The 15,829-nt window shown below is 42.7% G+C and overlaps 2 protein-coding genes and 2 pseudogenes across 2 annotated transcripts; 2 read left to right on the forward strand and 2 right to left on the reverse strand.

Moving 5' to 3' along the window:
* Positions 1–2,997: 2,997 nt before the first annotated feature.
* On the forward strand, positions 2,998–3,089 carry LOC147960866 (small nucleolar RNA SNORD36; annotated as a pseudogene).
* A 3,264-nt stretch (positions 3,090–6,353) lies between these two features.
* Positions 6,354–6,445, forward strand: LOC147960867 (small nucleolar RNA SNORD36; annotated as a pseudogene).
* Positions 6,446–11,700: 5,255 nt separating this feature from the next.
* On the reverse strand, positions 11,701–12,462 carry LOC147960868 (putative kinase CHARK). Its single transcript, XM_087533573.1, has 3 exons — positions 12,441–12,462; positions 12,313–12,363; positions 11,701–12,194 (listed from the first exon to the last, which is right to left on the reverse strand). Exons 1-3 carry the CDS (start codon positions 12,460–12,462, stop codon positions 11,701–11,703), a joined length of 567 nt encoding a protein of 188 aa, XP_087389699.1.
* Positions 12,463–12,505: 43 nt separating this feature from the next.
* On the reverse strand, positions 12,506–15,702 carry LOC147960869 (uncharacterized). Its single transcript, XM_087535459.1, has 4 exons — positions 15,491–15,702; positions 14,897–15,183; positions 13,933–14,153; positions 12,506–13,072 (listed from the first exon to the last, which is right to left on the reverse strand). The coding sequence occupies exons 1-4, from the start codon at positions 15,700–15,702 to the stop codon at positions 12,515–12,517; spliced, it is 1,278 nt and encodes a 425-aa protein (XP_087391585.1). The 3' UTR covers positions 12,506–12,514.
* Positions 15,703–15,829: the final 127 nt, after the last annotated feature.

The following is a 15,829-nucleotide window of genomic DNA, read 5'->3' on the forward strand; positions in this document are numbered from 1 at the left end:
TGTTAAACTTACATGACGATGTAGGCATGCAGCAGCTGCTGTTGGTGACTTAATATTCATTTATGGAGGTTTATGAAGAGGTAAAACATGCATTTTCTTTCATGCAGTTCTATGAATCCAATTTTCCTAGTTCCCCACTTTTGCTTTCCCTACTTGCTAGGAAACTGTTGGTGACTTAATTTCCCTAGAAAGCGCAATATCTCTTTGTAATGGACCTTTTTTTTCTTCAGACCTTGATGACAATCTCTACCCGGTGGCCTCCGGCATTGACCTTGACGTCATGATCCAATTCTAAGGTACTTATATAAACCAAACTCTGCTTGTTCAATTAAATATCTATAATAGTATCAGTCAGTTTGCGGGGAGAGATGAATAGCTGGGTTTCTATGTTTGTTGTTAATGTGCTCATCTTGTCGTTTGATTCGGTGTGGATTAGATTATACGGACGAGAAGCTGGGCGTCTACAAGAATGGAGTTGTGCATCCTCTTCTACAAGCAGTACAGAACCATCATGTCCAGGCTGCTGAGCAGTGTTGTTGCCGAGTATGCCTTTTGGCCACCATGGCGGAGAGACGACGGCGTCCGGCACGAGTTTGGCCAGCGAAGCAGCTCTGCTTGTGCTGGCGACGCCTTGGGTGTCTGCTTCTTCTTCCACTCCGGCATAGGTAAGACACTTCGATTCCTCTTCCCTGTTTTTACTTATACGGCCATTGGTATATGGTAGCAGCTCGTCATTGATTCAGTCCTGCGACCATATAAGTCGCACACTACACGCTGATTAGCGCAACACTAGAATTGAGTTAATGCTCAGTATTTTACTACACTTGACACTTGTTTGTTTATATGACTAAATGAAATGGTAACATGGAAATTAATAATTGCATGTTTTGAGCGTTTCTAATAATAGGTTATTAATTTCTGCTATTTTGATGATTAGATATCGAACTATCTTAACAAGCTTCCTCTTAGTCTATCATGTATCAGGGTGGACACGGTCCGGGCCGGTCCGGGCCCTGACCGAGCCGCCGTCTGGACCGGCCGCCGGCGGACCGGACCGGACCGGACCGAGCAGTGCTGCGGTCCGCTTTTCAAGGACCGGACCGGTGGTGGTAAAGCTCGGGCCGGACCGCGAGGACCGCTCGTGGCGTCGTCCGGCGACGGCGAGCGGCGGCGCATGGGACTGTGAGCTCCTGCAGAGATTACGGGGCATGGGGAGGAGAGGAAGGGGAGAGACACAGCCGCTTGCCCATCATGAGCACGTTTAAGAGGCCAGATACATGACGACGGCCATGAAAGGAGGTGTTGCCGTGGAGGTGGCGGCGTTGCAGGAGGCGGGGAGGTCACCTCGATGCCTCGACCTGGTGCTGGAGTTCTTCATCTGGGAGGCCCCCGAGCGAATGATTTCCAAGGGCGGGCCTGTTCCTGGCGACACGTGATTAATCTCGTTGCCTCGTTGTTTCCAGTTTTCATTTTTCTTAAGGGTGTTTCCTATTTTTTCTCACGTTAATACTGTTTTTTTTTGAAAGTATCACGTTAAATCTGTTGAGTCCATAGGAGTCCACATGGTAGGCTCGTTGCATGTGGCACAACTATCCTTTTTACAATTTGCATGTTGCAAATAAATAGGGCCTGTAACGTGTGTGCCCACGTACAAATGTACATTCAGTCCTACAAATTCTGATCTGGCACAGGTTAATGGGATCGTGGGGAGGTGTAGATGGAAGGTACACATCGGATCGAGCCCACCTTTCTCCTTCTTTCTATTTCTGCTCCGTTGAATAAAAGGAAAACTCCAACGTTTTAGGCAATAGAATTCCTATTTCTATGAAGTAAATCGTGGAGATAATGTCTATCCAATATTGTGGAGTGAATCGTGGAGATAACTGTCTCTCAAATAATGGAGTAAATCATGGAGATAACTCTCTTCTACCTCGAGCCAAAGAACCCATCGTGTAGTTCATTCGTGCGTAAGAAACAGCCGAGCTCGTTCGGTCCAGTCGAGTTAACTGAACTAAGACCGGACCGGACCGGTCGACTTTCGGGCCGAAATTCCCGGCTCGGACCGGCCTATATTCCCAGCGGGCCAGGACCGATCGGTCCGGTTCAGGTCGGTCCACGAGCGGGCCAAAAAGCCCGCTCGGTACGTCCAGCCCGAATCATGTACTCCCTTTGTTCCATATTAGTTGTCGCTCAAAGGGATGTATCTAGGACTGAAATATGTCTAGATACATCTGTTTTAGCGACAACTAATATGGAACGGTGGGAGTATTTGAAATGTCAAACTTGGAATTTCGCTGAGGCAGCTGATCGATTCCATGAAGTGTGAAAAAATGTTACTTTGTTAACTATACCATCGCAAAGGGGTCATGGCTATGGGTGGCAAGTGTGACTAACATCCATTTGCGAAGGCATTATTTTCTGTTCGCTAGCTATCTATTCCTTGCAAGGAAAAGAAGGCATTTTATTGCTCAAATGATACATTTTATTGCTTTTTAAACTGAGAGATGCTTGGTTTATCTAGTGCTAGTAATTTATTTTTTATGTGGAGAGTTGATTCTTGTTGGTCAATTGGAACTCATAGCACATTGAATGTTACTAGTTATCCTCCTCTACTTGTGATGTTGGTTTTTGGATTCTGTTTTATGATGGTAAAACATGTTATTCCTGAGATTTTTCCCGCGCAGCCCATACCCTCGTGTTTGTTGTTTTGTTAGATCTCCAATCTGATGCTTGTGTTGTTTGCCCTTATGGCTGTGTGTGCAAACAGTGTGCTCAGGTTTTGGTCAAGGGTGCCGAGGAGAACAAGGAGGAGCTGCTCAGGTTTAAGCCCCATCCACCAAGGTGCTCACCAGGGAGTCCCCCCTGTGGATAAGGTAGCCTCCTCTCTGCTTGGTGATCCCGCATGTTTAGTTGCTCACCATAATGCGCCAGTGATGCATGACTCGGCAAGTTTTTTTTCTTTGATTGATTGCTGTATCTTTAGACGAAAGGGCCGAATTGCCTCGATGATATCAATGGACCATTTAGACCACTGAGATCTTTTTATTCTTTAATGTCTCTAAAGTTGAGCTTTTTAAAACTGATGCATTGTCTTGTTATTCATCGATCACTGATCGGTGCATATAAATGTAGCCTTGTCTCCTATATTAGGGCCCCTTGTATTTTGGGTCAAACTTTGACCATTTATTTGAGTAACAAAACATAACATATATGTTATAAAAAGTATATTGTTGGATTTGTATTCAAAAAAAGTTTCCAACGATATAATTTGGAAAAATTTTGGTTTGTATTTGGAAAATGTTGAACATATATAAACAAAGTTTCAGATGTATACAGAAAATGTACGATCTGTATGAAAAATGTAGACATGTGTTAAAAAATAAACATTAAAACATATAATTGAAAGAAATGTTAATCGTGTATTTAACATCTATAAAAATGTACAATGTGTATGAAAAAATAGAGATGTGTTGAAGACAAAAGGAATAAATCGACGTGTATTTGAAAAAGTGTTCAAAACATGTATTTGAGAAAATGTATATCGTATATTTGAAAAATGTTCGGCGTGTATGAAAAATGTTCCATGTATAGATAAAAAATGTACTTTGTGTAATGAAAAATAGACATGTGTTAAAAAAAGTAAAAAGCCAAGAAAACAGATGATGCACTATCCTTATCATGATAGCATTATAAATTTCACTTGGAAATACACTATCCTTACATGAAAATGTCAAATCTTTGGGATTTTTTATTCCTATGTTATTGCATGTCCTGTGATTCTTCAAAAGTGTTCTTAGGATTAGAAGTAATGGATAATACTGTCTCATGTACTTGTTCTTAGTATCTTTTTGCTAGCATCAGTTGCAACGTATTTTTCCTCATTCAAGGAGATTGAACCTGTGGCATTTCTGCACAATGGAATTTAAATTATGTTTCACTTGTACAGAAGGTTCACTCAACACATAAGTTTTAGAGACATACATCTTATGATTATGATTATGCATTTTAACATAGATATTCAGTTCTACTGTCAGTATTGTTAGACTATACTTGAAGTGCTATTCTGATTACAGTGTCCCAGTTGATAAAGTCGCGCGCTCAAGGAAGCTGTCAGACCACACGCATGTCTTCTCCATTTATGGCACGTGTCTCCTCTCAAGAATGTTCATAAAGCTGCTGCTTTTCCCTGCTTCCTGCCTCTGCTTCCCCTTCGTCGAAGCTGCCCGCTGGCCCCATCCTTGGTGCTTCTCCTTGCCAGTTAATACTCTTAAGCCCTAGATGCTTTTATGTGTTTGGTCGAGCTCTGATCTAAGATTACCTGCATTTGTTACATGCATTTTATCAACATCTCGTTTCCTTTTCGACGGCCTGGTGCTTAATGTAGTATCTCTTGATCACTATATTCAACTTATGTCTTGTTGGTTTACAATCCTTATTCTTTCAACTGTATACAGGCAGCGGCGGTGCGTTTTTTCTGTCCAAAAGTGTTGGAGCTGCATTGATTGATCAAAGTGATTGTATGGCGGTGAAGACGCCATGGAGCTTGTCAAGGAGAAGCTTCTCAGGTCAAGGGCCCCCCATCCACCAAGGTGCTCACCAGACAGCCCCCCTCCTTGGAGGAGGTAGTCTCCTCTCTGCTTGGTGATCATGTATGTTTAGTTGCTCACTATAATGCGTCGGTGATGCATGGCTTAGTAATTTTTTCTTGATTGATTGCTGCCTCTTTAGATGATAGGACTGAATTGCCTCGATGATGTGCTGAGCAGATGTAATATGAATGAAACATTTAGACCAATGAGATCTTTTTGTCTTCGATTGATGTCTCTAAAATCAAGTTTTTTAAATTGATGCCTAGCATGCCATCACCGTATTGTCTTGCTCTTCCAGCTAGAGATGCTTGACCTTGTTTTCGTAGTGTGGTTTAATGTTAGCCGAGCATGTCATGTTACAAGCAGCCGCGGGCCTGTGGCCAGTAACTTTTTTCCTGTCCGCTTAGACGATAGTAGGACTGAATTGCTGCCTGTGATGATGATGTGCTAACCAGATGATGTGGAACATTTAGAACCTTGAGCCCTTTGTGGTCTTTGATGTCATGTTTCCAAAATCGAGCATTTTAAAATTGATTGACGCCCATCACGACATTGTTTTGATCTTGTGTATCTAGAGAGAGATGAGTTTGCTAGTGCTAGCTCACTTTGTGAGGTAGAATTGCTATATGTAGAGTGGAGTTAAACGTGGGGGATCAATTGCAGCTGATCACTTCATGTTACAAGGAGATGCTACTGAGATATTACATCATTCAAGTATCTAAATCTGATGCTTGGTTTGTATAGTACCAGTAAATCAGTTATATGGATTGTTTATTCGTAAATTAGTTACACGGACAGCTTATCTTTGTATTGTTGTTGGTTAGTCATACATAGTTATTACATGCCAGTCAATTGAAATCGTTTAAGAACTATCTTAACAAGCTTCTTCCTAGTCTATCATGTATTTTAAATCTCGAACTTGGAATTTCGCTGAGGCGGCCGGTGGATTTCATGAAGTGTGAAAAAAATGTTATTATGTTAACTATACCATTGCAAAGTGGTCATGGCTATGGGTGGCAAGTGGTTATGCATATAGGAGTAACATCCATTTGTGAAGGCATTATTTTCTGTTTGCTAGCTATTTGTTCCTTGCAAGGTAAAGAAGGCATTTTATTGCTCAAATGATGCAAGTGATACATTTTATTGAATTTATTGCTTTTTAAACTGAGGGATGCTTGGTTTATCTAGTGCTGGTAATTTACTTTTTACGTGGAGAGTTGATTCTTGGTCATCCTACATATCGGTCATCTATCTGCTTGTCAACTGAAACTCATAGCACATTGAATGTTACACCCTCTGTAAAGAAATATAAGAGCATTTAGATCACTAAAGTGATCTAAACGCTCTTATATTTCATTACTGGGGGAGTACTAGTTACCCTCCTACTTGTGATGTAGTTTTTGGATTCTATTTTATGATGCTAAAACGTGTTATTCGTGAGATTTTTCCTGCGCGGCTCATACTCTCGCGTGTGTTGTTTTGTTAGATCTCTAATCTGATGTGTGTGCTGTTTGGCCTTGTGGCTGTGTGTGCAAATAGTGTGCTCAGGTTCTGATCAAGGGCGTCGAGGAGAACAAGTAGGAGCTGCTCAGGTTCAAGCCCCATCACCAAGGTGCTCACCAGGGAGTCCCCCCTGTGGATAAGGTAGCCTCCTCTCTGCTTGGTGATCTCGTATGTTTAGTTTCTCACCATAATGCGCCGGTGATGCGTGACTCAGCATGTTTTTCTTTGATTGATTGCTGTATCTTTAAACAAAAGGGCTGAATGCCTCGATGATGTGAATGAAACATTTAAACCATTGAGATCTTTTTTGTCTTTGATGTCTCTAAAATTGAGCTTTTTGAAACTGATGCCTAGCATGCCATCACTGTACTGTCTTGTTATTCAGCCCATACACATTGAATTCTGCTACATTCTATTTTCTGTGTGATATATACTTTCTTGTCATGAAAGCATTATGAATTTCACTTGGAAACACACTATCCTTCCATTAAAATGTCAATCTATGGATTTTTAATTCTTCAGTTATATCAATGTCCTGCGATTCTTCAAAATTGTTCTTAGGATTAGAAGTAAGAAATATCAGGTGTTACAATCTGCAATTTGAACAAGATTGCTTCCTCATACAATCTGTAATGTGAGAATGAATAGTGAAATGATTAATTCTACAAAATTTTTCTGACGACGTGCTTAATGAAAACACCACAACTTGGTATTTCTTGGAACAACTACAACTACATTTATGTCTCTTCTCACAGAATCATGCAATTCCTTTTGCCTGTACTTGAGACAAATGTACAACTGCCAACACAACCATAGTTGGGAAACTGCCCATCTAGTTGAATTTATCTTGGATCATTCAAGTTATTTCAGCGTCAAAGTTAGAGACTTAGGCATTTCTGATTACTTTGGTTATGTACAAGAATTATGATGCAGACTCCTGCAAATTTCGTATAACTCTACCATTTTACCTGATTCCAGTGCTGGACATGGCTGCTGGAGTTCACGAGGTCAGTTAGTCACAGCTCCCAGGTCATGAAGATAAAGATATAGTGCAGAGGCAGCAGGAGGTGATGCTGTTGTTGAACTTACACGACGGTGTAGGCATGCAGCTGCTACTGTTGTTGAACTTAGACGACGGTGTAGGCATGCAGCTGCTGCCGTTGGAGACTTCATATTCATTTATGGAGGTTTGCGGGGAGGTAAAACATGCATTTTCTTTCATGCAGCTTTATGCCTAGTCCCCCCTTTTTCTACTTGCTAGGTAACATGTTTACCATCATCCATTAATGAGATATATTGCAAATCAACCAAGACCTATCTTTTTATCTCCACATCGCATTTTGTGCATGTGTGCTGAGCTTTGACTTTGCTGGTCCATGATGTCATCGTTTTACACATCTAGAGTCTAGTTGTTTTGTACTTTTGTTTGATTTATGAGCATGCAACCTCGCAACCTATGTTTTCTCTTACATGAAATGCCATATATTTTTTCCAATTCATCCAGATCAAATAAATTGAGTGTTCTCTAACACAAATGAACGTACTAAAGGTCCATCGAGGGGTACCTCATGATGAACAATTGCTTAACTTACAATTGTATATTGTATCCCATGATGATTACGATATTAGCATCCATCCCTGTGAGTTATCAGATTCATTGGATGGTTAAAAAATGTCGTGGATTGTCCCCAGAATGTAATGTACAAATAAGTTGCGATTCATCTTGTTGTGCCATTTTTGTCTCATTTGCTATATCTTAATGGGATACACACTACTAGTCTTGTAGTTCTATCCTGAGAGTCCACTAAAATTCAACATGGTACTGCTCCCATCATAGTTTTATGCTACTGCCATGTTAATCATACCTACAAACTAAAGTAGCTCCTAAGGGGTAACACTGATGATGCATCACAAGTGATAAACAATCAAAGAACACCCAAATGGTGCACTTGTTGATGCTAGCAGGCAGCAGCAACACAGTCATGCATCCAATGGAATGGCGATGATCTGAACTTAGTAACTAGTGTTGTCGCAGTTGATGATATGAACTTAGTAACTAGTTTTGTGCTTCTATTTGATTTATGAGCATGCGACCTCGCAACCTATGTTCTCACTTGCATGAAATGCCATATATTTTTTCCAATTCATCCAGATCAAATAAACTGAGCGTTCTCTGACATAAATGAACTTACTAAAGGTCCATCCAGGGGTACCCCATCAAGAACAATTTCTTAACTTACAACTGTGTATTGTTCACACCTTGGTCGTTTGGTGCTTCTAGGATGATTATATGTTTTATGTGAATGATGATTACGATATTAGCATCCGTCCCCGTGAATTATCAGATTCATTGTATGGTTAACAGATGTCGTGGACTGATTGTCTCCGGAAAGTAATGTCCAAATAAGTTGCGATTCATCTTGTTGTGGCACTTTGTATCATTTGCTATATCTTTAATGCGATACACACTACTAGTCCTTTAGTTCTATCTTGAGAGTACATTTGGAATGCCTGTCCAGTAAACTTCAACATGGTATTGCTACCATCATAGTTTTATGCTACTGCCCTGTTAATTGTAACTACACAAACTAAAGTAGCTACAAGACTAAAAAACAACTAAAGTAGCTACTAAGGGGTAACACTGATGATGCATCACAAGTCATAAATAATCAAAGAACACCCTAATGGTGCACTTGTTGATGCTAGCAGGCAGCAGCAACACAGTCATGCATGCAATGGAAAGGCGATTGTCTGAATTTAGTAACTAGTGTTGTTGCAGTTGATAATCTTTTGGTGGTGTGGCTATCAACCAATGTGGTGCTACAGTAGGCTTTTAGGCTGCTGTGATTTTTCCTGATATAAAATGTAGTGAATATTGTTCTTTTTGCCGCAAAAAATTCCGTTGCTTTGGCATGATGTACCACCAGTTAATCAACCGCAATGCACACCGACGGCTCTTATATATACTCGTTCCAGCCACCTGATCCTGTTGTCTTTTTGCTGCAGTGATGAGCAACCTGGTGAAGCAGCAGGCCAACTCGAAGGTGAGACGGTCCCCATGATAGCGAAGATGATGACAAAGGTGAATGGATCCCGGTGAACACCCCATGATTGACACTGCTTTTGGGAACACGATGTCATCTGGCACAAGTTTCCCCGGCGAAGCAGCTCTGCCTGCTCCGGTGATGACTCTGACGCCTCCCGTCCCGCCCCTCCCGTGGCTGCTTCCTTTTCGGTTCCGGCATAGGTAAGCCGCTGGTTCCTTCCCTTTGCTCTTCCTCATGCTCTATGTGCCAACGACGATCGAGCCATGGTTAATGAAATGAATAAGGTCATATACATATCTTTTTTTATAGTACCTGAAAGCCTGGCTCTTTTTAATGAATAAGTATTGTAACAATAAAAGCTGTCATTGTTTTATGCCCTGAACAAGCCGCGGGTTGAGGGACACCTCTGTCATAGTCATGATTGTTTGTTATTCTGAATTTGAACTCCACCCTCGCACCCAAGATTCTTTTTTTCCAAGTTATTGCTGCTCTGGCTCTGGCATAGTTTCTAGACACTTGCATCGTGCTCTTGTTCATAGTGGACTAGCTTCTAGCTCTGGCCTGGTTGCTACATAGTCTCCAAACTTCCATGGTGCGAACTTGCATGCACCACATGGATTGGAAAATCCCCAGTTTAATCTTCTTTTTATTTATCTCCGGAACAGTACGCAGTTCCGTAGAGAGCAGCCTGCACATTTCTTTCTTCCGGTTAATAATTCGCTCCCTTAGTCAGTGCACTCGGAACCTGCTTAGATCACGTGGCTTTTGGATGAACAAACGAATGTCTCTGTAGCCTAGGTTGCATGGTGTTGTGATTATCTGTTTAGATCACGGCTGTAGTGTACCAACTATCTGGCATCCTGTTTCCTCATTCCCATCTCCGCAATTGTACCCAGACCTGAATTATTCTGCCATCCAGTGTGTGCCTTCTTTTCTACAATTATATGATTTGTCATGCTTTGTGCTTGACAGTGCCCCAAAATCTGGAAGGCCTGTTGTTTGTTGTTGGTGCCATTGAGATCGACCCAAGGCGCCGGTGATAGCCAAGATTTGGAAGCACTACGGGGACACGAGCTGGACATGCAGCTTACTCTTTGTTTGATTGTTTGCTGGATGCTCGCCCAAGTTCCAGATGATGTGATTGCTGCATGTTGATATTTTGGTGTACTGGCAGGATGTTGCTTTCCTTCCGAACTAGCTTGCTTGGTGTGTTCTTTAGTAGGGCGGGTGCATTGGAGTAGCAAGTAGCTAGCTTTTAGAGATGAAAATCCTGGTATGGTATTGATGGCACACAAGTTGTATTTCTGCTCACACATATGTATGTGACATCTCAGTTTTAATACCATATATAATTGTCGCAAATCTCCGGTTACCTAATGCGTCATGCTGCCGAAATTTCTAGCCAAATTTATGGCAACTTGTCAAAAATTTGGCCTTGTTTGTAAGGAAACACAAGCTTTAGGTTGTTCACTGCATGATGTTGAGGTCTTGTTTGTACGGAAACAGAACCTTTAGGGTGTTCTTTTGAGTCTTTTCAACTTCCAACTGATTCAAACAACATGGGCATTTATTTGAAAATTTTCATCATCCCAATCTTGAATTCTTGTTGTTTCATCCCAATCCACTGTACAGAGCTGCAAATGCGTACAGAAAATCACCGCAACAACCATGAAATCATCTTTCCAAAACCCAAACTTGGTGTTATGGTGACCTAAACAATTCATTTTCTGCTGATGGACTCAAACTTTTAGCAGAGTTTCATCTAAGACACCACATCTGTGCCAACACCAGATGCTTCATCTAAGACTAAGAGAAATGCAGGTGGCAATGTTGAAGTAGTGTCCATTGTCGAACACATTACACGCCCAAAAGAAAAGAAAGAGAAAAAAAGAAAAGAAACAAATGCCGATAACGGCGGATCGACAAAAACGACGAAGCCTTGCGACCTTTGTGTCCACTGGAAATCGTCCCCCAAGCTCCGAGACTCCGACGCGCCGGTACCAATCAACACCTCCAAGAAGGGACGCGACGATGACGGCGTTGCTGCCAAGGGTTTCCCCCGGTACGCGGTGAGGGGAGGGGAAGGGTAGCCCCGACGCCCTTCAGGAAGGTCTGGTGGTACCCTCAGGCGCCACCGCGATGGTGTCGGCCAAGCCAATAGGGATTTCTCCCGATACCATCCTCCACCTCTGGCACTCCGAAGCTCGCCACCAAACCAACCACCACCCTTCGCAAACACGGACACGAAGCTTCACACGCTGTCTCACCACGGCACCGCGAAGATGGCCTGCACAACGAAGAAGGGGAGCCGGGACTAGGGCAGCAGCACCGACAGCATACTGGAGGGGCCCACGTCCACCGTCCTCGACAGTAGCCGACCGGACGCCAAAGCAGGAGCCTATCGGGCCCGTGGACCCACAGGCCCGGTCGGGCCCTCAAAGGCACAGATAGCTCCCGCCTCCGCGCCGCAGCTGGTACGCCCCCGTAAACAACACGGGCGTGGAAGGGGCGCTGAAAATACACTCTTCAGATGTTTGCATATCTGGCCGGAATAAATAAGCTCAGTCCTCAGTAGCACTAAGGTACGTAGTTTCATGCAAATAAGCAGACTCCTCGGCGGGCAGATCACCGTAAGCCTGTCCCTCCAATGAGTGAATCTCCCCAAAACCACGCACCGCTTGAAGCACCGGGAGCTTGGCGTCGTGAGATCGTAGCACATCGACAGCCTGCGTCACCAACGGTCGCCGCACCGGATCATGGTGCACGCACCAAAGCCCTGTCAGCAGACGCTCCATCTGCAGCATGTCGAACTCACCGTCGACCCTCTTGTCCGCCGCGTCAAGGATCTGGTTCCGGCGGTACATCTCCCGGACCGCCGCCAGCAGCGCCGCTGAGGCCTGACCCGGCCCCCTCGACGTCGGCCGCCTGCCGCAGGCGATCTCGAGGAGCACGACGCCGAAGCTGTACACGTCGGACTCGGCGCTCGGCCCGTGGCCGTTGATGAACTCCGGGTCAATGTACCCGACGATCACGGTTATTTTCCCAGTTTTGTGAACTATGAATAACAAAGTTTGGTGGTTCTTAAAAAATGAAGTTGCTGGAGTCGTTTTTGGCCCTCCAAATAGTCAAAAGCGACTGAGATGCTCTTACTGAGCACGAACAACACTATGTACAGATACCAGAACCAGTGTACCCCAAATGGCTAGAATTGTCAGGTAATAGTACTGAAACATGTTAACCAGAAACATGTAAAGATACCCTAAACAGTTCAAGAGTGTCCAGCGTACGATTCACTCTAGACTGTTGACCGGGTCTTGGCCCATTCCTCAGACACAACTTTTCGACAAACTTTATTCAAGCCCTGCAATAAGCCTACTAGACGGTAAGCAAAGTCGACCAAGTCACCTTCACTGAGATCAACCCAAAACCAGTCTTTATCTCTCGAGTATCAAGTCCATGCGTGTCTGCCTTGAAGGAACAACATCGTTCCACTGAACTAGATGGCCCCGAGGCCACCTTGAACTTCAAAACCAGAGTGGAACCATCCACTACAGCAACCACAGACCTCTTTAAATGACGTGACTCGCCAACTGTACCATTGAAGAGCCGAATTCCTTCGTTATAACCACCGATAAAACAGCGCAAGCGCAGATGAAAACTGCTCTGCACTTCTGACACGGCAACTTCAATATTCGCCATGACTGCGTCATCAACACGTGCTATGGTTAAGTCAACCGCACCACAGTCGCCTTGGATGCGTTTTTTCAATGCACAATTCCATGGGCCCAGGTCGGCTATGTCTGTTACACCATCAATCAGCTGGTAATCATCCCTTTCTTCCTCACCTACCTTGATCCTCATGTCATATTCCACTAGAATAGTGGAAATCAAATCTATCCCTCGCTTAGGGCCAGCCATGTCGATGAGAGAACCCTACAAATTTGTTACTGTTTAGTAGCTCTTCATATGGAAGTGAGAAATAACTAAAGCTTTATACTACGTTTGTTTCTAAATGTAAGACGTTTTGGCAATTCAAATTGAACTACCAAAACACATCTTACATTTAGGAACAGAGGGTGTACTTCTCTAAGCTGTTTTACTTGCAACATTAATTTTGTGATACTTTACAATTGCTGACCAACATCTTTGCCACATATCAAACTGACTGGTTACATAGTGTACACCAGTGTTTGGGAGGGGAAATTGGCCCTCAGTATTTATTTGACATTGTTCAGATCCCAATTGTTACATAAGCATGTCGAAATGAGAAGAGAAAACAAAATGACTTAATAGTGATGCAATGATTCATGCTGGTGTGTTAAGTAGCAACTAAGAGCCCGAACTATTCTGTTTGATTTTGTTTGGAATACATGATATACTCACTTAGTTCCATAATTTATAAGTTTCTCATAGTAAATCACCTTTCCACAATATAAACTTGGTGTAATGGTGGCCTAAACAATCCAAACTACCATTCTGCTAGGTCTGTACAGATAAATCACAAGACTTGAGAGTGCTCGCTGTTCCATACATACACTAGGTTTGGCCTTACAATGTGAAATGAATAGATTTGTCATAAGTCAGGTATTTGACCCCCCCCCCCCATTCCATACTGTATAAATCATTTCCTCATATGGTTTCGCCCACACTGCAACATCCACCTAATGTGAGAACTTCCCCAGTGGGTACTTTATACCATATGGAATGCTGGACAAATACATTGTTTTATACTTGAGGGGGTTATTAAGTAGACTTATTGCTTGAAATAATCGTAGGTAAGTATGGATTTGCACCTGCTTCACAAGGATGGGATCATCCCTGCTTATATTGACAACATAATTACGCAATGTATCCAGATAATCCCGCACTGCTATGTATCCATACAACTCTACTGGGCCAAGATCCACAGTAAGTTCAGCCAACTTTAATGAGAAAATTTGTAACACGCGATTAGGTCGATGCCGAATGCATTCTCCATTGCGGATGTCGCAATCTGTGGGATCTGGTAGCCGAGCTTCATAAAAAAAGTAAAGAAATAAATTAAATTGTAATGGAAAACAATACAGGAAAAAAATAGTCGTCATACAAAAAGTAAGCGTGTCACTAGAGGATTCCATGGCCCTATTGGAAGTTTCCTTTTCATCCAAATGAAAATTATTAATGTTCTTTTTACTATGAATTTCACTCCATCAAAGGTTTCTGTTTTAGGAAACCCAAAGAAAAAGCGGGTAACATTTCATCATGTCAGCAAGTAAAGGTCCATTTCACCCTCCCAGATTATTTCATAACCCCCTAAACTTATTTATTTGTTATGTCTACCCCAAGAATTACTAAAACAAGTCAATTCAGCCCTTCATGAAAATATCCTATTGTTTCACTTTCTAGAAGTCTTATTGTAAGTTAGTTTTTTTTATTTTGATGGTAGATAACATCACAGTCTATATATAAAAAATCATAATTTTCCATCGTGCATACTTGGGAGCAACTAAACCTACTTCAACGCTCATGGTACAAAAATATGTGCTAAAAATGCAATTTATGAACATATTTCTGTACGGTACATGGTGACAACAAAAAGGGCAAAACCTAACAAATGCAACTCCTGAATGCCAATGCATCTACATTTAACTTGTAAAATTAAGGAAAGTAAAGAAAAATAGCCAGATGATTTCAACAGAGAACACATGAGTTGACACTATAGCTTGAAAAAGGTGCTTGTAACAAATTGAAATAGGTAAAGAGAGATTATTTACTTACTCTCACTACGGTCATCAACATTATAATCCCTTTTCCACGAATGAGTGTTCCTGTATAAAGAACCATCACGGTGTGTGCTTTCTGGAATAATTCCCAGGTCAAGTACATCATTATCTTCGGAATCGCTTGCTACCAATGCCCTCTTTCTATCCTTGGTTGCGCTCCTTCCATTTTCATCACAACCAGAGATGTCCACAATATTTGAAGATGCATCATGTTTGCTGGCTATAGCATTCATATCTTGCAAGGTTGTCCCACTAGTCATGCTCCGAGATCCAGGAGGAAATCTATCTATCACCAAAGAGAATAAAGAGCAAATAATCTGAGCACCCAACAAAAAAATTCAATTCTTTTTCGGTTCCCCTTTTATTTCGTGGGATTAACTAGTATAAGACCCCACACCTCCTGCCTTATATTATTTACAGAAAACAACACATGCAGGATGATTAAAAGGGATTTTTCTCGAATATACGCGCAGATAATTAATTCAAAGGGGTAAAAACCCACAGTTGGTCAGAATCCAGATCCAAAACTATAGCAAGAAAAGAAACTAAAGGCGCAAAATTTGGCATCAGATGATGAGAACGTACATACCGGGAAACACGACGGACGGGTGGATCTGGAACCATCATGAGAGGGAAAGCTCGGCGTGCAAACGGAAGCGGTGGTGGCGACCAGTAAGGCGGGGCGGAGGCCATGAAAGAGAGGAGAGGTCGCGAGGTAGAGGAGAGGCGGCGCGGTGGGTCATGAGAGATGGCGACGCCAGGCCGCCAGAGGAGACGAGAAATCTGACGGGGGATTGGCATCTGAGCGCGCGGTGGCGGGAACTGTCCTTGGAAGGACCTGACGCGGATGCACGCCTTCTGCCTAGATGAGCTCAAAGTTCGTCATGAAGAACTTGTCCACTCCCAATTCCCAACTTCATCGGTGAGG

The sequence above is a fragment of the Triticum urartu genome, chromosome 7A, assembly GCF_056163025.1.
Source record: "Triticum urartu cultivar PI428250 chromosome 7A, HENAU_Tu73, whole genome shotgun sequence".
Taxonomy (NCBI): Eukaryota; Viridiplantae; Streptophyta; class Magnoliopsida; order Poales; family Poaceae; genus Triticum; species Triticum urartu.

Bases quoted from the DNA above. Each gene is read 5' to 3' on its own strand.
- LOC147960868 (XM_087533573.1), bottom strand. From the start codon at position 12,462: ATGGGCCAAGACCCGGTCAACA. The intron at 12,364-12,440 runs GTCTAGAGTGAA...AACATGTTTCAG, and splicing joins GGGCCAAGACCCGGTCAACA to TACTATTACCTGACAATTCT. The intron at 12,195-12,312 runs GTACATAGTGTT...TGTTATTCATAG, and splicing joins GTACACTGGTTCTGGTATCT to TTCACAAAACTGGGAAAATA.
- LOC147960869 (XM_087535459.1), bottom strand. From the start codon at position 15,702: ATGCCAATCCCCCGTCAGATTTCTCGTCTCCTCTGGCGGCCTGGCGTC. The intron at 14,154-14,896 runs GTAAGTAAATAA...TTTTTTATGAAG, and splicing joins TGTTGATGACCGTAGTGAGA to CTCGGCTACCAGATCCCACA. The intron at 13,073-13,932 runs GTGCAAATCCAT...ACAAATTTGTAG, and splicing joins ATCCCATCCTTGTGAAGCAG to GGTTCTCTCATCGACATGGC.